General features: G+C 40.7%; 1 protein-coding gene across 2 annotated transcripts in view; it reads left to right on the top strand.

Moving 5' to 3' along the window:
* Positions 1-1,496: 1,496 nt before the first annotated feature.
* Positions 1,497-22,215, top strand: part of LOC116273389 (substance-P receptor) — a 150,471-nt gene continuing 129,752 nt past the window's right edge. Inside the window, exons 1-2 of one of the 2 annotated variants that reach the window (XM_031662417.1) lie at positions 1,695-1,827; positions 2,007-2,677. In XM_031662417.1, coding sequence (XP_031518277.1) covers positions 2,289-2,677 — 389 coding nt within the window. In that variant the 5' untranslated portion in view covers positions 1,695-1,827; positions 2,007-2,288. Of the gene's footprint in view, positions 2,678-22,215 lie in introns of both variants that reach the window. The other variant, XM_031662416.1, reaches the window with a different exon arrangement.

Below are 22,215 nucleotides of genomic sequence, written 5' to 3'. Positions count from 1 at the left end.
TCTTTGAGACGGTGGAAGCCTCAAGGAGAGATCCAAGGTGGAGGAGGCATTCCCTTCCACAAAGCCCTCCTGCGCAGCCGCTCTAAATAAAGGGACGCTGCTCTCTTCAAGGCATCTCTGGAGTTTTCTATGCAGTGTTTACGGGTGCGTGGGAGAACCTGGCAAAGCAATGTGCGGTTCCTATATACGCTAAAATCCCAGGCTCCGAAAAAAACAGAGTGAACCAGCAGATTCCCCTCCCCGGCGTGGGATCCAATTTTTGCCCAGCATAAGGGTGCGGTACATTTCCCAGCCTTAAAGCGCTTCCCAAGAGATGGTTTGAGCGCTAGCGGTACGGATGCGTAAACGCCGCTCCTGGGCGGGCGCGGGCCGGAGCCAACTCCAACCTGCGACAAGTGTTTACTGCCGGTCCGCGCTCGCGTCCCACAGCTGCGAGTCCCCGCAGTGAAAGGAGGGGGCAGGGCACAGGGGTAGATGGCGCCCTGAGGACTCCCGGGGTTCAGTTTTCTGCGGAACTCGAAAGGCCTGCAACAGTCTGGCGGGAACACGCTGCGGAGCTCATTCCATCTTGGCTTCTCCAAAAGGGTTCATACGGACTGGCGAGTCTTTCCCCTGCCTCCTCCAAGTGTCTGGCCCCAGTTCTACCGTTTGAAATGGTCTTGGACTGGGATACGAGGCCTCAAAGTCACGAGAGGGCAGGGCAGGATGGAGGTGGGGAGAGAAGGCGGGCTGACCCGTCCTCCAGCCCCTATGCAAACCTGGAAGGGGAACAGGGAGAAGGACCACCGAAGCCACCTCGGGCCCGGCCCTGGCCTGCAGGCTTGGCAGGCGCGGAGGCGGAGGCTGCCAGGTCCCCGGGAGGCAAACGCAGCGCCGCAGTGGGTGCTGGCGGAGAGCCCAGAGCCGCGCGTCTGAGCGACAAGCTGCCTATGAGTGTGGCTTCTGCACTCAACAAGCTTCGCAGGGAGCTCAGCCCTGTCCCCAGTGCTTGAGCAGAGGCTCATCCAGAGGGGTCAGGTGGAGGGCTCCAATGGAGCTTCTCCTGGAACGAGGGGCCCAGTCAACAGGGGGGCTGAGGAAAGTGTCCTCAAAGCTTAGAGTCTGTCACTTCCCAGGTGAATCAGCTCGCCAGGAAATGGAGCTAGATATTTCGTGGGGGTGTTTCCTAAACACAGTCTCAGGAAAGTTGTTTTCGGGACACCTGGACCAGGGAGTCGCCTCGGGTTTCTCGGTAGCTGGAGCGCGGCCCGGCGCGCGGCGCTGGCACATCGCCCCCACACTTGCCCGTTTCCCATTGCCACAGGCAGGCCGCCTCTGCAGAGCTGTCGCAGGGCTCTGGGCTTCCCTCCCTGGAAGCTGATTGTCCTGCACTCCAGCTGTTTCCCAAATCTTTCCTTCCTCCCAGCACCCCTAGTGAAACGACGATTCCAGCTGCGGACCACATCTGTCTCAGTTACTTCCAAGCCACCTACTGCCCCCTCGCGGAGTGCGTGGGGCTCCCGGCTCGCAGACTCCCACGGCAAGTAGCAAGCAGCAAAAGGCGTGGTAGCTGCGGCGGTGGAATGAGACAGTTGTCAACAGCTGGCGCAGCTGCCGCGCTGCGCACCGGGACTGGCGAGTACGCAGCCCAGGTACTGCCCCTTCCCAGTGACGTCTCTGCAGCGGGTTATAAAAGCCTCGTGCGCAGCTAACTGCCGAGCTGAGCAACCCGAACCGAGAGGTGCCCGCGAAACTGCAGGCGGCGGCAGCGGCAGCAAAAGCGAAGGAAAAATCTCCAACTGGACACGGAGCTCCAGAATCCTGACCATAGGCTCAGAACTTTTACAGGTCGCGCTGCAATGGGCCCCCACTTCGCTCCTAAGTCCTCACGTAGCACAGGGCTTTGCCTTTCCCGGCGGAGGAAGGGGAAATAGGAGTTGCAGGGAGCAGCAGGTGCATAAATCATAAAGGCAGGGATCTCTTGCTTCTTAGAACCATGACCGGTGGAATTTCTTTCCCTTTTTCAGTTTAACGCAAGAGAGATGCTGTCTCCAGACTTCTGAACTCAAATGGCTCCTGCAGCTTGAAAGTGGAGGAATTCAGAGCCACCGCGGGCAGGCAGGCAGCGCATCCAGAAGCGTTTATATTCTGAGCGCCAGTTCAGCTTTCAAAAAGAGTGCTGCCCAGAAAGAGCCTCCCACCCTCCTGTCCGACTTCAGCAGGACCCTGAGCCCCAGGTGCCAGCCACAGGACTCTGCTACAGAGGGGGGTTGCGTACAGATAGTAAGGTTTTACCGCCTAGCTTCGAAATGGATAACGTCCTCCCGGTGGACTCAGACCTCTCCCCAAACATCTCCACTAACACCTCGGAACCCAATCAGTTCGTGCAACCAGCCTGGCAAATTGTCCTTTGGGCAGCTGCCTATACGGTCATTGTGGTGACCTCTGTGGTGGGCAACGTGGTAGTGATGTGGATCATCTTAGCCCACAAAAGAATGAGGACAGTGACCAATTATTTTCTGGTGAACCTGGCCTTCGCGGAGGCCTCCATGGCTGCATTCAATACAGTGGTGAACTTCACCTATGCTGTCCACAACGAATGGTACTACGGCCTGTTCTACTGCAAGTTCCACAACTTCTTCCCCATCGCTGCTGTCTTCGCCAGTATCTACTCCATGACGGCTGTGGCCTTTGATAGGTGAGATTAGCCTTTGTGAAAAGGCGAGAAAGTGCTCATAGAGAACCATGGCATTGCTATGAGGTTTGGGGCTGGATGGGGTATGGGTCAAGGGGAAGGTTGGCCACCCATGCTCTGAGGGTTTTTTTGCTGATATCAACTGAGTCAGTTGTTGATGGGAACTTCATCTTATCTATTTTAACATTTTTTCTACTCTTTTTTACCCATCACTAATCTCTCTTCCTTTCAACACACATCCCCCTTTTCTTCATTTAACTCCCCTTTCTTCATCTCTTCTCCACTCATCTTCCTGACACTTTCAACTTCTGCTTTGCTCCTTTTCATATATTCCTTCTCCCCTTTACCCTTGCAGGCTGCAAACAATACCTAGGGCTTGGTCAAAGGACTAGACCCTGGATGGGGCTTTGTAAATTCCTCCCGGCCTATTATTCTATCAGACAGCCTCTTGTTGCCTTCATGTTTTAAGTACACCTAGAGGATTCTAGAACTTTCTGCTCCCACTGCAACTCTCCAGTTTTTTGTTGTTGTTGTTTGGTTGGTTGGTTGGTTTTTTTGTTTTTTGTTTTTTTTTTTAATGTGAAATTGCATTTCATCAGTATTATAAGATACTCAGAATTCTAATTCAGTTTACTCTATAATGCTAGGAATTCTTATTCAGGAATGAGAGACAACTATGTTATCCTTAAGAAACTCCACAGATAGGGATCCAGGGAACTTATCCAAGAGGTGTTCTAAATTTCTCCTACAATGTAAAAGTTACGTATTTAGCCTGTCTCTATCCACAGAGAAACATGCTTGGCAAAGGCATTTGAGAGCTCTTCCGTTCCTGCAACCAACAGGTTAGGGTTCCCGAAGCTGATTGAAAGTGAAAAGGTTGGCATTTCAAACACTGGGGCTGGTATTCTGGAATAAATGGCTCTTCAGGTAACATGATGGAAAATTGATTATTGTAGCACAGCTCTATTGGTATTGTCTCCTTTGTGAGTATCTTAGGTCTCCAATGTGTATGTCTATGTGTGCACAGGTGTTAAATGTTTACCTGGGATGTGAAAGTGTGTTTAAAACACCTACCGCTGTGATTTTAAAATGGATTCTTTTGATGTCCTTCCTGAGATAACTGAATGTGAGAAACTCAAAGAAGGAGCTAAGACAAAACTTCCAAAAAAAAAAAAATTCCAAACTATTAACCCTCTTTGCATAAAGATTGTTTATAACTTGCAATTTATTAGAAGCCTTTTTTAGCTCCTGTAGTCAATGAACACTTTTAAAATCAGGGCAATCTTCATTTCCATCCTTTGCAGTGGTGTCCTAATACTGATTTGCTAGTTCCATGTACATCTCTCTATATGCAGCTCCTATGTGCTTACTATGTTTTATGTAAAACAGATTGTGGAAAATCAGTGTATGTTTTAAATGTAGATGGTAAACCAATTACTCAAAGTGGGAGTGAAATGAATTATTTTGCAAATTTATCTTTTGTACTACACTGATTTTCAGATATTCAGTTTGCTGAAAGTGAGGTACACTTGTAAATCTTTCTGCATTGACATGCTCCTTTAATCTCATGACAACTTCCTTAAACTTAAAAAAGTCAATAGCATGATATATAAGTGAATATCTGGGTAGTGAAACCTGATGCTATTTCAGCCTTTCACACACTCTCTTGATGCCCCCTAAATTAGGGGGGAAGTTTTTTTGGGGAGGGGGTTGTTTGTTTTTTCTGCACTGGGGCTTTGCACAAACTCTAGGAAGACCTGTCAGTCAGTGTGAGCTGGAGCTTTCAGTAGCTGATGGAGCACCAGCAGACAGCTCTCTCCTTTTGGCTTACACAGAAACATGTTCTGCAGCCCTGATCTTTCCTCTGGAACTTAGAAGGTTAGGGGTGGGGATAAGAGTCAGAGTCCGCACAGCGGATCGGGCAGGGAGCCAGATTTCAGCTCCATTGTTGTTTTTCTCCAAGTAAACCATCGCAGAGCCCTGACCCTCTGTGATACCTGCTCAGTGAGATCAAAAGTTCTCAGATGCCAGAGCTTTAGGAAATGACAGCAACAGGGAATGTCACCATGTTTCCAACATACAGATACAGTCCAGGGAGGTTATCAATGGCATGCCTAAGATTAGAGTTCAAGGTAGAATTAGGGATGAGACTTCAGGTCTCTGTCTCCATGTCTGCCAAGTGCTCTTTCTGTTTTTCCTTGCTTAGCCTGGTGAGCACACTATAAACTCATCCCCTCAGGCCTTCCAGTGAATGTATTTCCTACATGTGTGGTCATCCATTCTCTCCTGGAAAGAAAGGAGGATTTAAGTCCTCTCCCTGTAAGTTATCTCTCCTTTCTCCAGCATGGAAATGCAGACTAAGAGGAAATAGTAAATCAGCTGTTTGTATATTCCTTGAATTTTTAACAGACAATCTTTGAATCAAGTCTTTAAAAATAACAGCAATGTGGTTTTCCTGATTGTAAAATTAAACCTGTTCACTGCAGAAGACTCAGGAAATACGAAGAGCACAAAAATCCAATCCCCCTTACCTAACCGACCACAAACAACACCTGCTAATATTTGAATTTCTCTTTTATGACTATTACACTACATAATTGAGGTTAGATTCTATATAATTTTTTAGCCTACATTTTTCCATTGGTATTAATGAAAGACATTAATAACACCTTCCTGTGTTATTCAAAAGTTTTCAGAAACATAATCTTAATGGCTTCATACTATTCTATTATGTGAATATGCTATTATTATTTATGTAGTCATTTCTCTACTATTGTGTATTTAGTTCATTTCTAGATTTTTGTGATTATAATTAATAATCTAAGGAATATTTATATGTGATAACTTTGTTTTGCCTTCTAAATTATTTTCTTAGGATAGATCCCAATAAGTAGAATTACTATATCAAATAAAATGAATTTTTTAAAAAGCTATATCTTCTCATTTTAAAGAATTTTTAAAGGAATCGTTGGGTCAAACTAACTTTGCCAAATTCCCTGTTAGAACCAAGATATATGCAGAGAAAAAACTTCAGCTGCAGATTGCAATACTAATTTAAATGTTTCCTGTAGTCTTTCTACAAATGGTGGGATAGGGGCAGGGAAGGGAATAAAGGGAGGGGGGAAAGGACAGGAAGAGAGGAGAAGGAGAGGAGAGGGAAGAAAAGCGGGAAATGGGAAGGGGATAGGAGAGGAGAGGAGGGAAGAAATATCTCCGTTAGAAAGAATTTTAGTTTTTTGAAGGTAGTGGTTACCTAGAATTTAAAAATGTTTTAGAGACAAGTATAGCTAAATAAGATCAGGTTTACCTCTATGTAAACTCCAACAAATACCAGGGATTTTAGCTACTGAAACTATAATTTCTCTTAGAATTTAAAAATTCCTTACAACTATAAAACTAAAAGGTATGTGTGATGTTTCATGAAATTTGAAAATGGGGGACACAGAGAGGTGATGACTCCCCCCCCCCCCCCCCCCTCCTCCCTCCCCCCCCCCCCCCCTTCAGGAGTTGGTGACAATTACTGGTTCTATTATGATGCTCTGGCAAGTACTGTGGAGCAGAATCTAAGAAGGGAATAGTGGAAGGGAGGCAATCCCTAAGCCCTGCAGGGAACTGGGTAATAGGCAGCAGATAACCTGATTTGAAACCGTGCACATAACAACAGGAGCAACAGGCAGGTTCAGACAAGCACTGACCTGGTATCACTGCTTCTCTACCTGGTAGGGCAAGTATAATTTCAGCAAAATGAAAGGTAACAGTTGCTCACTCAGACTCCAAATAGAGATGGTCTCTCTGAGACCAAAACATATAGTTACCCAGAGAGAGTAATGATTGAAGGCAAAAGAGGCATTGAGTTCTCTGAGAGAGCTGATAATGTAAAAGAGGAACCTAGAACAAAAACATGCATAAATCACAAAAATTTTGTCCACTGAACTCTGGTTCTATACACTGTGTCGCAGCCATACTCAGCTACCGATTTAAATATCCTGCTTTCCAGGTCTCTATTAGACCTGCAGTCTGTCCTTGAACTTTACCTTGTTGGCTGAACTGCAATCTCATTGTTTATCTCAGAGCAGTCTTTCCTCACCCCACCTGGAGGGGGAATTAAATTCCAGGATCCTTTGCACTAATTCAGATATCCCTGGAAACCCATTACCATGCACTGCTGTAATGCTGTGAATGGCCATTCACTAGAAGCTCATTGGCCACAACTGGCCCTGTCTTTTCCAATGTCAGCACTGATGTGGATCAAAATGGAGTTTGTTAATTCTTAGATGGGTCATTTAGATTTCAGGACCTTTCCTCAGGAGGTTCAATGCCCACCTCCTCTCTGAAGCTGCTCCATTACATTCGCCACACTCTCTCCCGACTCCTGGGAGCCTGCAGTGTCCTGAATGGTCAAGGGTGTTACTTTTTAAAGAAACTGGAAGAAATCATTGTTTGAATTCGACGCAAATAAAGAATAATTCTCAACATAAAAGCACGTAGTAAAAGCACAAGACGCTGTTACTATTATTGTTGCTGAATTAGAATGAGGATCATGAGACAGAAACACCATCAAACTTAGACAAAGCTATTCAGAGTTGATGCCATCAAGGTAAGGTGATGTTTCCTAACTCACAGCCTTGTTTCTTCCCTCAAAGGGCTATATATGAGGGCAAATAAGACTGATTTAGAGGTAACTAAAATATAAGGTATTAAGTAAAATGTTTAATATGGGTTGTACAGTTATATTCTATAGGAGACAAGAGGAGGGACATCTTGCCCAGCAGTGACGAAAGATCAAGAAAGACCTCAAGACAGGGCAATTGAGTTGGGCCTTGATGATTAGATAAGATTTTTAGAGAAGATGATAAAAAAAAAAAGAGATGACATTTCAGGTAGAAGAAGCTGTATGACAGAAGCATGGAAGTCAAATGTTGCAAAGTGCCTCGGGTCAATGACAGACTGATTCAACTGAAGTGAATTCACAGGTGAATCAGGGAATGAATTGAGGAGCTGCTTGGAAGAAAATGAGAATACTCTATGTTGAATTTAATGCTAAAGTATAATGATTAGTTGGAATACCTGAAAAGAAACTTGAGAAGTGAGGTGGGAGAGAATGAAAAGCTAGGGATCAAAGAGACAGTATCAGCACAGAATGGTAAGAGGAAATAAAATTAGAAGGCAGTGAAGGGAATGGCCTTTCTCCTCACTCATCCATCCATCCATCCATCAAACCACTATTGAGCACTTACTGTGTGCCATATTCTGAGGCAGTAAGACGTGACTTTGCCATTGTGATCTCAGTCTCTGGAGTGTAACAAGGTCATAAACAGCATATAACCCAATGCAATCAATGCCATGCAGAGAGAGCAGAGTTAGAGCAAAGAACTACCCTTGGGAATATAGGAAAGACTTCCTGGTAAAAAGAGAAGCAGAAGGAGAGGGAGGGCAATAGGGGAGAGAGGAGGGAGGGGAGAGAAAAGAGAAGGAGGAGACAGAATGAAAGAGAATGAAGAGAAAGAAGAGGAAGAAAAGGACAAAGAGGAAGAGGGGCAGCAAGGCACAGGGAAATGAATGTGGAGTTTTGTTTTTTAATTAATTTCAAGAACGCCGGATTGGGAATACTCATAATAATTTATTAATATCCATCATTTAGAAACTAGAAAGGAAGTTTTATGTTAATAAAATTGATAATGATACCTTTTACTTATGGTCCCTCCAGTCCATTATCTCATTTAATCCTCATGATGCCAATGAGGATTCTGTTTCAACCTGGAAGAGCGATTAGAAACAATTTCTTTTAGCATTGTCCTCCCACTCTCCAACCCCTCAGAGCTTGGAGACCTATGCAATTTACTTTTGTGTGCCTTAGACATCTGCCTACATGTTCTTGCACTTGGTGGCTTTTGGATGATAACTTATTTAAGTAAAACTGTCATTGGAGGCAGAAAAGCAATGTAAGAGTCCTATCACACAAGAGAAAATATTAGAGGCAATATTTTGAGGAAAATTGACAATATTCCACCTAAATAAAAGTTCAACCCCACAACTTTCCAAACAGGGCCATTATAAAAGTACCAAACTCTGCTTAAATATTCTACTCAGTTTTTTCCATTTGTTAAATTCAATAAATTATTAAATCATCACAAAATTATTCCTTTCCTTAAAATGAAATCTGCCTCTTTGGTTTTAGACTGCTCCTACTTGTCTCAGACCTCTTCCATGTAGCAGGCTTTCCAGTAAGTATAAGTATAAGGATAAGATATTAAGCTTCTATTTATCTTGAAGTATCCCCAACTCTGGTTAACTGTCTCTGGTTCCTCCAACTTTACATCATCATTAGTCTCTACTGGTTATTTCCATTTGTTAATGGTCCTCTTAAAAGGAGATGACCAGAACGGAGCTACCTTACTACCATCACTCTGTCTAGGACCACCTAGACACCTTGGACTGGCATCCTCCCTGGTGACCTTGTGTCCTCTTTGACTTAGCTTAGTGCTTATACTAAGATGCTGCCCTTGACCTGCAAGTCTAGCTGAAGTGTCCTTATATTTCCACAGCATTTATCCCATGGTGTTGCAAATGTCTGTACCTTGTCTATCTCTCCCACACTCCCTGCTCACTAGACTGCAAGATCCATGAAAACAGGGATCCCTTATTTGGTTTCCTGTTCCCAGCACCTATCCAAGTGCCTGGCACGGAGTAGGTACTCATTAAAATGTGTACTTCATGAGCAAACTGGCCATGCTTCTCTTCTGCACACATCAGCCAAAATCTGAAAACCAGACCCCATGCCTCAGGCAGACCGTACAGCACACTTATGATGCTATGCCTTGATGCAAAAGAAAAACTAGGCCAAATTTCTGCTTACCATAAAGGTTTGTTACAAAATAGAACGCTTTTGATTCAGAATCCCCTGTTCTAGAATAACCATGGCTTCTAACTCACACTTACCTCTTCCACACTCCAGTTGACTGAGCCTCACAGGACACCTGACCCACACCTTGCCACCCTCAACAGGTATTGTGCCCCAGGAAAAGACTTCCAATTGGAGGAAGTGCTTATCACTTCCATCCTACCTCCAGTCTACTCAGGCATACCGGAAGCTCAGAGAGATGAAAAGTATAAGCACCTCCTCCATTTTATGGGTTCTTCCCTGGCCTAACTGCTGTCAACCCCCTGGATTTTTCTCTAACACCCCCCACTAGCAGCAGGTGCACTCTCCCCTTTACTTGTCCTTGCTGAGGTGAAACCAGCAGAAACCTACCCTCCACCCAGCCCTCCAACTCCTGCATCCACAGTAGTTGTCTGATTGTTCACACCATATTAAAATACCATAGACACACGAAAATTCCAGCATGCAGTGGTGCATGTGAGGTCCTATGTATGTGAGACAGACAGGGCAACTGGCTTACATTGCCCCAAACTTCCCTCTTGCCACCTTGAGAGACTTCAATTCCACCTCAGTGGAAGGGGAAATATGAGGCTGTCTGGATGAGGAGTACCAAGGATGAAGAGGTGCTTTAATGATGGCCTGGAGGCATACTCATCAGCATGCGTTTTAACGCAGCATATGAACTGCTCAAGGAAACTTGTCTAAGCAGCCCTAGGCCTCATCTCCTGCCCTTCTCTTGTATAGTTCTTAATCTACTTTCCAATTCAGCTTTATCACTATGTTTAATATTTGGGATTCCCTGTTGAGTGCCTTTCATGTCCTTTGTATGAGCATGCCCTTTAATAACCTTACTCCTAGCCTTTGGCAGTAGAATGGTTAAGCAAGAACCCAGGTGATGGGTTCCAGTGCTGGTTCTACCACTTACTAACTGTGTGTACATATGCAAGGTATTTAACCTATCTGGGCCCCCAGTTTCCTCAACTGATAAAATGGATATAATGAAACTTACCTTGTAGAATACTGTTGCAAGGAGAGAGGGAAAGATTTGAAAAGCCTCTAACTTATTGCCTGACGTCCTCTAAAATATCAGTTAATAGTAATTAATATTATGCTCTCTAGTAAACTGTGACAAACAATCATATCCATTATACAAGTCCATTCTTGTCTCAGCCTCCTCCTGGATTCCTTCTACATCAAGTACAATAGCTACAGGGTAAACACTTATGTTCTTCCCCCTAAAGATGGTAGTTTAAAACTGTCCTGACTGGGTCAGCAAATCTCTTGCTAAATGCTTTTCAGCATTCTTTCCATCTTTGGAAATGTACACACAATCTACCAGTTGTATATCATGGTCCAAAAAACCCAAATGTTTTCTTTTATACCATCCCCTAAACATTCATTTCCAATCCTTTATGTCGCAAAGTCACCACGCTTATATGGAGTGAGCATCATTGTTTAATATCTGAATGAAAATGCATTCATTGCAAAAAGCTCTTACAGCTGTGTAAGTTTTAACTGATATTCAATTTGTTGAAGTTAGAGTGTTTTTAGCCTTTGAACATATTTTATAAATCATGGAAGTTTTCTTATAAATCTAGTTTGTGTGTGTTAAAGTATGAAACATTCATTTGCCTTTGTTCTTTGACTAAAGCTCAATAAATTGTTAAACATGAGACAGAATACTTCCAATTAAATATTTGAACACAATTTTCAAACTTAATCAAGTCAACCTCACATATTTTTGTTAGTCACAATTTTTATAAGCTTAACAAATCAAATAATCTTTTAAAATGTAAACAGTATTTATAAACTTGATTAATTAAATTCCTCTAAGCATTTCAAACTATACTCACAAATTTGATACATCTGGCTTTGTTAAAATCTTAAAATCCCTAACAGGAAGACTTACAAACAGAAGAAACAAAATCTTTCGCAGGACTTACTTAGCTCTTGTAAGACTAATAAATCAAAACTTCTAAATTTAGCATGCAAATTATCTTAAAGCATTTCAACCTCCTGAGAATTAAACGGATAAATTCAGGTTCTCCTGAGCATCCAAACATTGACTACAAAATTAATTCGTTAAATCCTCCTAGGTGTTACAATTAAAATTGCAAATCTTGTAAGTCAAATTCTCTAATATATCAGATTCTCATTTCCAACATCTTAAAAGCAAATCACATACAAAGGAACGTGTATCGATCACAGAACTCACTACTACACATGCACTACTTACGTAGAAGTACCATTTCTTTATTGCCTACTTACTTTTTTAAAATGTCTTCTTAGGGTTACGAAGTCATACAAACAAAAGTGGCAGAATCATCTTCTCTGTAAGAGGCAGCCAAGGTTCTGGAATCAGGGGTTTAGTTGGAGACCCAAATCTGGCTATGCCTCACAGGGGTCTTGCCCAGAGCTGCATCCCAATACCTGAGCCCCTACTCATGGTGGAGCTCTGCCTGCCTGGTGCCTACAGAGTCCACTCATGCTTTTCCACTGGAATGGAAGTTTTGTAGTTCCAGTGTAAATCCTTAACTGATTCACACAGATGGAATCATGCACCGCCTCACCCCACCCCTAGTTTGCGTCCTTTATCTACCCTATCAAAGTTAACTACATCCTTCGTTTTACCTTTCTATTGACATGAAAAAAAATGACCAAAAAGAAAAAAGAATCACCACAAGACCTTGTCCTGAAGTTGCCTTTTTGAGATTTTGAGATCATGAAAAATATGTGCCAGATTTTTTCTGGGTGTATCCTATTTACCCACATAAATCATCAAAAATAGGATAGTATGTGTTGGGTTTAACAAAACCAGGCTCTCAGTATGGTTCCAACCTGTACTCTTATAAAAAGAAGGTCTACATAGCAGCTTTCTTGTCTCTTGGCATGAGGTCGTCAGTGGCAGGGACCTTCTTCCTGGAGCCTGAAAACCACCTAGTACCCTTGAATCCTTCAACTGGATGATTAGAGATTCCTTCTTTAGATTAACTGGGTTTCTCCTTCAGGCCAGAGCCTTATGGCTTTTTCATAGCTCTAGGAGTGCTGGGTTTCTTCACTTTCCCTTCCACTTTATTGCCATTATTTCAGATAATAAAAAATAATCTGCAGTGATACTCTGCCTTTACAGCTTATCCCAGTGCCCTAAGCCACAGATGGACTGATGGGCAGCCACCTTCACAAATCACACAGCTGCCTGAGCTCATGAGGGGAGGGTGCTGAGCAGTCATGCTAGCAACACCTCTGTTCTCTCTATCATAGAATATAATTGAGACACTAATTTTTAAAACCCTCATGTGCACATTGAGTGGCATGTGAGGAGATTAGGAGCATCAGCTTAAATACCCACTTTGTATGATTTACTAATTTTATTTTACTGTGGAGAAACATCCACTTGAATAGTTAATATGTTTTCATAAAAGAATTTGTCTGACTCTGAAAATGTTTAAACAAAAGAAAACCCTACAAACAACTGAGAGACTCTTCTAAATAGTCCCAGCGAGCCAAGGGGAACATTCAAATGCCTTTAGAATTCGTGATGGGAACCAAAATGAATGCAGCCCCGAGCTTGAAATACGAGTTAGCTCAACAACTTAGCTGGGCTCTTCAAACATGAACTAGGAAGATAAAAGAAAACTTCACTGAAATTTTCATCATTTAACAAATTCCATTTTTTAAATTTGTTCCTGAAGTTCTTTTCTCTTCCCAGCTAGAATGATGAGGGGTCTGGAAGTCAATGTGTTAAAGATTCAGCTAGATTACCTGCCAAATCAAAGCCATCATAGGTTTTCAATGATCCAGTTAGGACACTGGCATCCTAAGACTTCAGGCAGAATGCAAAGAAGGCACAAATACTATCCCCTTCGTTTTTGATGGTTTCCCTCCAATAATGCTATAACCAGCTAGAGTCTGCATTGAGGTGCTCCCCAATCCTGCCTTACAAATGCAGGATCCCAAATTACTGCTCCATTCCCTTCATAGCCAATTCAATTTAGTAAGCTGAGTTGAACCAAGAGAAGAGCAGCTAATTAAAATCACACTAAGGTACGAACAATATGGACGTCTTTCTACCTGCAAGGTCCCATTTGTATCTTAAAACGGGAATGTGTTCATTCTAGTCACCTACTCCTTGAACAGGAAAGATTGTAGAGAATTAAAACAAACAGTCCTCGGAACTGTGCCAATATGGAATGTAAGAGGTGCTGGAGTTTAGGTAATACAGAAGTATCCACAGTTTGGCTTTCAAAAAATAGTCCCAGGTATCCACCAAGGGATCTGCTGGAGGATACTGGCGGGCGGGCAAGGGAGCGGTCTGTCACCACAAGCTGTCAACCTGCTATTGAAAGACCTTTTCCTGTCACAGGTGGAATTACCTTTGCCCTGAGGTGCTAGTGAATTCTGCATCTGTTTGGGTATTTGCTTCCGTCTTCTTCAGATTTCTTATAAGTCACTAATTGTCTTGATAAATATATAATATCTTTACAACCTGGAAGGATATTAAGAAGGGACTGTAGAATATATTATCAGCCAGTCCAGTGGGTTGGGGTTAAGGGGAGCAGGGCAGTGCTGCTGAGATGGCCAAAGCAGATTCTTCACCTCTCCTGCATCTTCATCATTGAATTTGTGCTGTTTACAAATCCTGGGGTGAGGGCCAGTTTTCCAAGAGCTGGGCTTTCTGCCAGGGTCTGTCTGGACCCACACGTCATCTGGAAGCTTTCATCCTTTTTTCTTTGTCTGCATCTTTCCTTTCTTTTTTTCCGTCTACACCTGGATAAAAATTCCTTGCTTCATTTCCTCCCAATCCTTCCTCAGCATTTTGAAAATAGCACAGCTTCAATAAATGTCAGTGACTGAAAAATGGAGATGAAACAGATGAAAACAAAAACTGCTGTATATAAAACAGTTGATGAGTACAGCAATAGAAAAAATGCAAATTACTAACATTCTGATTAAGCAGATGAGTCCAGAAGGATCCTGAAAGGATTCTTGAGGCTGTTCATTTAGGTAAGAACTTAAGCCACCTTTTTTTCTTTTTTTAAGAAAAATAACTTACTGTTGAATATTACCTGCACAACTCCAATGTTTTTCTGATCACATTTTAGTTTAAATTATAGTTTAATATAGTTAAATTATAAATAAATCGTAAAATATTACATATTAAAGAGAATTAGCAACTTACAAAAAAATACTTTGAAGAAAAATAAATGTAAAATCAACACTCATCTCGCTGCCCAAGCACCACTATTGTCAAATCTTAGGAATTATTTCAAGCCATGACTTTCTTTTTTTTTTTTTTTTTTTTTTTTTTTTTTTTTTTTTTTTTTGAGACAGAGTCTTGCTCTGTTGCCCGGGGTGGAGTGCAATGGCATGATCTCAGCTCGCTGCAATCTCCTCCTCCCAGGTTCAAGCAATTCTCCTGCCTCAGCCTCCTGAGTAGCTGGAATTACAGGTGCGAGCCACCACACCCAGCTAATTTTTGTGTTTTTAGTAGAGACAGAGTTTCACCATGTTAGACAGAATGGTGTTGATCTCTTGACCTCGGGATCCGCCCACCTCAGCCTCCCAAAGTGCTAGAATTACAGGCATGAGCTACTGTGCCCAGCCCAAGACTTTCTTTCTATGCATAGAATCTTCATAATTATAGTCCTACAGCATATACAATTTTATTTTTGTTTTACATAATAGAGTAAGAAATATTTTATGTAATAAACTTTATTCTATAAGATCATGCCAAGTGGTTACAAAGTATCATAATTTAAATAATCCTTCATGCTTAAACCCTGGGGATGTTTTGAGATTTTGCTACAATATATAATTTGTCATCAATATGTTTTAGCAAAACTAGCACACATGGATGATTATTAGGATAAGTTCTTAGAAGAAAAGTTGTTTGTTCAGAGTATTAGCCTTTTTTTGCTTCATTCTGTTAAGTCACTCTTCAGAAAGCTTTAGTAACTTGCAGCATGAATCAGAATATATAGAGCCAACATATTGGAGTGTTCCTTTATCCATATTCCTAACAATTTTACAAAAATCTTTTTCAATTTAAAAGATTAAAATGTTAGTTATGTTTGCATTTCTTACTAGTGAATATATTTTAATATATTTGTTATTCCTTTGTATTTGTGAATTAATAGAGTTTTAAATTTAAATCTTACTTTTTAAATTCCATATTGAATTGCAGAAACTATATGTTGAGGCTGTATTAAAGGCTATAACCTTTTGACTGGTATGTGAGGCAAAAAGTTTTTATATTTCAGGTTAAAATGTTCATTTCTTTTTCAGTGATTATTTTATATTATTTTATGTTGTTATGTCTATCTGCCTTTTCTTTCGTGCTTTCTCCCTTTGTTATTATGCTTAAAAAGACCTTCCTCAGCTCAAAAGTAGACAAATATGCATAAATAATTTCATTTACTATACTTCCATAATTTAGAAGTTCTTATTTAATATTCCACTCCAATGATTTAATATAATTAGATTACCTCTTTTTTAAATGCCATATAAGTTTATCCTATTGTTTAAACACCATTTATTGATTGATCATTTCCCTACAGATTTGAAATATTACTTTGTCCTACGATGAATTTTATTTATGTTTAGGCTTTCTCTGATCTATCTACTTTGTTGACAATTTCTTTAATCATATCAACATGCATATATGCTTCCTGATAAATGCTGGATTCATAATCTAAAATACCCCTATGGATAAGTCATGTTGAAATTTTTACTGGAAATACAATAGATGCATTAAATTTAGAAATTAGCTTTGGAAAGAATTATTAGCATATCAAGTTTTTTTCAGTGTATGAACATGACGCATAGTCCATGTAGTCAAACTTTTAACATGCTTTATAGGTTTTTACATTTTTCTTCTATAGATCCCACACATTTTTAAAAAAGTTTTGTTATATATTGCATAATGCATAATATAGAAGCTAATATATATTACTACATAGGTTGTATATAAATTATAAATATAAATTTAACATTTTTGGTTGCTAATGAAAATACAATATTTCCCCTTGGCTTTTTTTTTTTTCTAATGGATTATTATTAGTGTACTAGAAGGCTATTGATTTTTTAATGGTTATTTTGAAACTAGCTATCTTAATAAGTCCCGCAATTCAATTGAAGTTCTAATGATTTTTCTGTTATTTTTTCTCAGGTTTTCCTCAGATAATGGCATAATCTATAAATCATTGTCATCTTTAATCTTACATCTAGTGTCTGTGTCCTTTACTTTTTTTATTAGATCTTTTAGAACTAGTTAATTAAAACTCATGATCATAAGCACCTTTTTTCTAACCTGTGATGGTAACGTTTCTCTTAATATAATTGCTAAATATGTTGCCCATCGGCTTAAGACAGACCTTTAAAAATTACATCATTTAATTTCTAGTTTACTAAGAGATTTAATGAAATCTAGATATTTAATTTGCCAATTGTGTTTTTGGCATCTATCAATACATTTTTTCCTATTGCCTACTTTCCTAATCTTCAACTGTTCTAGAACTCCTAGAATAAACAATACCTGATCTTGTGCTTTGTCCCTTTAACACACTACTAGATTTACTTGCTAACATTTCACTTACGGTTTTGCATCTTTGCTATAAAATACAACTCACATAAGCTTTAACTTTTAATGCTGTCTTTTCAAGTTTAGATTTAAGGCCATGAATAAGTGAAATAAGTATTTTCTAAAATTCTGTTGACTGAAATAAGTGAACTTCAGTGAGAAGCTTTTCTTCCAACCAATTTCCTAAATAATATCAATTCCTTATTTTTCTCTGTTTACTCATCACACAGTAGCACAGGACTTTTGCTGAGCCTTTCAGGTGAGGCAAAAGAATAAAAGAAATAACACAATACGTTATTGACACAGAAAACTAATGGGAATGGAGTCTTCACAGTAGTTTGAGCATTTTTACCCCCTCAGCGTAAGGGCTTTGCCAGACAATGATATAAACGCAGAGAAAGAACCCCAGCTGTGTACTCCTTTCTGGGGTGATCAAGGCAAACGCCAGCTCCGGGCAGAGCAGGGGAGGGAGGACTGCAGTGGTTCTCAGTGAGCAGAACCTCGGTGCTCCATCTTTTTACTGGCATACTACATGGTTTCCCGAGGAGACACATCCTCATGGGCATAGATTTTGACAACACCCTGGGAAATGTAACAGATAAGCAAAGTATAGCAATGCAGACTTTTTCACTTGGCTGTGCATTTTGTAAGACATTTGACAAGACTGTGATTAATATAGCTGTTGATTTAAGGATCTCAATAATTAACTTTTTTAGAGAAAAAACATAGATAAACGTTGCAATTTTTAAAAATTTAACTTTTCTTTTAAAACATTGGGTTTCATTTTTTCCAAGCCCTCCCTTCCCATAAACTATACAAGTAAGACAAGCAAGTAGATACTATTGAAGAAGAAATAGAAATAAATCTTACTTTGTGCTGCTAATGTGTTCTTATTGCGTGTAAGTTATTGGTTTCTAACACTATTTTTAATACAAGTCAAGTTTGGCACATTTTATTTTTCTCATGACTTTGCTTTATTATTATCTTCTACTGACACTTCTATGAACACCCTTATGCTTGTAAATGTAGATCTAAATATTTATAGAGCTCCTACATCATATATACCTGAGCTTCAGGGATACAATAGCAAGAATCAAACACTATTTCTGCCCTCCAGGAGCTTACAGTCAATTGGGAGAAATTAGTATTAATAAGACATTAATCCAATGATTATTCAAATCATTGTATAACTATAAACTGTCTTAAGAGCTAGTAAAGAACATTAATGCTATAAGAGTACAGAAATACATCGCTTAACAGTGGGGATACATTCTGAGAAATGTGTCACTGGGTGCTTTTGTCATTGTGCAAACATCATGAACAATGTGTAAGAACTTACACAAATCTAGATGGTACAACCTACAATACACTTAGGCTATATATGGAATACCCTGTTACTCCTTGACTACAAACCTATACAGCATGTAATTGTACTAAATACTGTAGGCAATTTGTAACACAATGGCAAGTTTTTGTCTATCTAAACATACCAACCCACAGAAAAGGTAGTGTATTGTGCTACGACATCACTAGGCAATAACAATCTTTCAGCTCCATTATAAACTCATGGAACCACCATCATATACGCAGTCTGTTGTTGACTGAAACATTGTTCTGTGGCACATGGCTGTATATGAAAATTCACAGTCAGTATGGTTCAGGGCTGAGATCTAAAGGAAGAGCAGGAGTTCAGGGTGAGAGTGTCAGGGGTGGGCATTGTGGCAGATGCTATAGATTGACCACATACAAGCCATTTACAGTTGCCTCCCCTTTGCCGTCCCCTACTAGTGATGCTGTCCACATCCAAGCCTTCCTTGCACGGAGCACAGGCCATGAGACAAATTTTGGGGCAGTGGGGATACAGGAGAAGTCCCTATGTTGAGCTTCTCTTCCTGAATAAAAAGGCAACAGCCACAAGGAGAAATACTTTTTCACTCTTAGCTTTCCCCCTTCTTTCTGTCTGAAACACAGGCGAGAGGCCTGGAGAAGAGCACCAGGTTTGATTTATGAGAACAAGCCCTGCCTAATCCTCAGCCCAAGCTAAGGATTAGAAAGTTAGAAAGTACCTGGAATTCCCTTGAGTACATCACTGATCCTCAGACCAGCTCTAAACTGACTAGCTCTGGGCTTCTTGTTAAGAAAAGCAATTAAACCTCTAGTTCTTTGAGCACTTGATAAACAGATGTTCTGTTATTTGTAACCAAATATAGTCTTAACTATTTAAGAGGAGTGAGGTCAGGTTGGGAGGAAAGAGTTGTAAACAAGTTAACTGCATTTATGAAAACCCTGGGCAGGAGGAAGCATGACTCCTTGGAGGATCAAATAGTTTTCATTTATACTTTCCATCTCTTACATTAAAAATTTATCCATGAATAAAATTAAAACAAAAAGGGGAGAAACATAAAATCACAACTTATAAGCACTGTGGTAATTCACTACCACCCAACTATTAATGGAGCCTCAGTAACAGAAACTCACTGCAGGCTGGAGTTCAACCAGATAGTCTGAGTATTATTGGAATTTGACACTATGAATTCACCATTTATTTCATACTCAGAAGAACAAATGAATGAGAGTGACATGACCATAGGGATAACGTTAAATCCACTATTGTTTTTAAAAATAATTCTAATATCTCATTTTATATGGGGAAGGATAAATTAATTTTAACATCAGACAGTTAAGAACCTGTGGTCTGGAGTATGTTTTCTTTGTCATTTTTTATTTTATTTTTTTCCCTTATTGAACTTGCTCAGATTGTATTTCCTTTTTTTTTTCTTTTTAAATTATTTTCTAGATGTTTTTAAAGGAAATTTTGGAAAGAAATTTTTCAAAATGACCCCTCAATTTTTAAATTCATATTCGTTTTTGAGGCTAATAAAATTAAGAGAAGTGGGAGAATGTTGTAGAGTGGGGAAGAAATAATTGGTAGTGATTCCAAATAGGAAGTTATTATGATATTGAGGCAAAATATTATTCAAAACATGGGACTAGGGAAACAAGATTCCAGAGATTTGGGGGTGGAATTGGATGATCTATTTGGCCATTAGATGTTTGCAAGGGAGTAAAGAATTACAAATGAGAATGTGGAAGAAGTCAAAGCTTCTCCCAGCTTACCAACTTGGAAGACTGCTGGACAGATGGTTAAATCAGGAACACGGAGCAGGTTGTAAAAGAGCATCTACATATTCACTGTAAAACGTCTACAATATCCCCTGCAGAAATTCAACAGTTATTTATTGAGCCTCTGCTGTATCAGTTATATATTGCCACAATAATGTTGTGTAACAAACAACCACATGACCTCAGCAGTATACACTGAACAATTATTTAGTTCATTAGTTTGGAGCACTCAGTGAATTTGGGCTGTGCTTGTCTGAATCTTGCCTGGGCTCACTCACATGCCTGGGGCCAACCAGCTGCCAACTGATCTAATCTGGGCCCTGGAGGGTTGACTGGGGCCACTTGGCTCTGCTCCACGTGTCATTCATGCCTCCACAGGCTAGCTAAGGTATGCTCTCGTGGTTATCCCATCACAGCAGGATAATTTTGGATTTGAAAAGTGCAAAAGGCACACAGACACATGCAAGCACCTTCTCAGGTCTATGCTTGTGCCACATCTAATACCTCCCACTGGCCAAAGCAAGTGCTACAGCCAGACCAGATTTAATGTAGGGAAGCTATATTCTACCTCGTCAGTGACAAGAACTGCAAACGCTCATAGAAAAGGGCAAGTATGGCCGGGCGCGGTGGCTCAAGCCTGTAATCCCAGCACTTTGGGAGGCCGAGACGGGCGGATCACGAGGTCAGGAGATCGAGACCATCCTGGCTGACACGGTGAAACCCCGTCTCTACTAAAAAATACAAAAAAAACTAGCCGGGCGAGGTGGTGGGCGCCTGTAGTCCCAGCTACTCGGGAGGCTGAGCCAGGGGAATGGCGTGAACCCGGGAGGCGGAGCTTGCAGTGAGCCGAGATCGCGCCACTGCACTCCAGCCTGGGGATAGAGGGAGACTCCGTCTCAAAAAAAAAAAAAAAAAAAAAAAAAAAAGGGCAGGTATACAGAGAGGGATAAATAGTTAGGGCCATTAATGTAATTAATACACACATCAACTGTAAGCCAGTATTGTTCTAGATTCTAAGGATACAGCAAAGAACAATAAAAGCCCTTATTCTCCATTTAGAGAGATAGACACCAAGCCATAAACTATAAAATACGTAATTTTGAGTACTGACAAGGGTAAGAGGATAGAGAGTCTTGGAAAGTAGAAGGAAGTTATTTAAAATAGGGAGATTGCAGAAGGCTTTTCTGAAGAGGTGATACTTGAACAAAGACCTGGAACTTGCCAAGTGATGATCTTAGTGAAGGACTTTCCAGGTAGAAGGGACGGCTAGAATAAAAGACCTCAAAGCAGGAGTGATATTGGCAATAAAGCCTGAGTGGTTGCATTGGAGTGAGTCAGGGTAGAGGCGGGAAGAAGGCCATATAGACCACAATTATTAGTCATGGCAGGCTATGATATGCTGGAGTAACAGGCAAACCCCCACATCTCAATGGCTTTATCACTCAGCTTATTCATCACTCTCTCTAAGTCTACTCTATTGTAGGCACAATTTCTGTCCTGGGAAACTCCCTGAAAACATTACTTGATTGAAGGTTGTTTCCATCACATGGCTCAGCCATCTCAACCTGAGTTCCTTGGTTGCTACATTAAAGGATGAAAGAACTGAGAATTGCACAGGAGGTTTAACCTGTCCCAGTCCAGAAGCAATACACATCACTTCTCTTCACAATCCATTAGCAAGAGCTAGTCACATGACCAGGCCCAACTTCAAGGGCTCTGGAAAATGTGGGCAAGCCTGTGAATATTTAGTGAGCATTAAAAGTCTCTGCCACCACAGGATAAGCTTAGATTTCATTCTATGCATGATAAGAAGAAATATGAGGATCATTAGCAGGGAAGGGACATTATCTTATCTACAGTTTTAAAAGATCATTTGGCTGATGTGTGGCAAATAGACAGTAGGGGACAAAAGTGGAAGCAGGCAGACCAGTTAGGAGCTCTCCTGTGGTGACCCCAGGA

Source organism: Papio anubis, unplaced genomic scaffold (genome assembly GCF_008728515.1).
Source record: "Papio anubis isolate 15944 unplaced genomic scaffold, Panubis1.0 scaffold63, whole genome shotgun sequence".
NCBI classification, from domain to species: Eukaryota; Metazoa; Chordata; class Mammalia; order Primates; family Cercopithecidae; genus Papio; species Papio anubis.
This window is presented reverse-complemented; position numbering and strand designations above follow the sequence as displayed.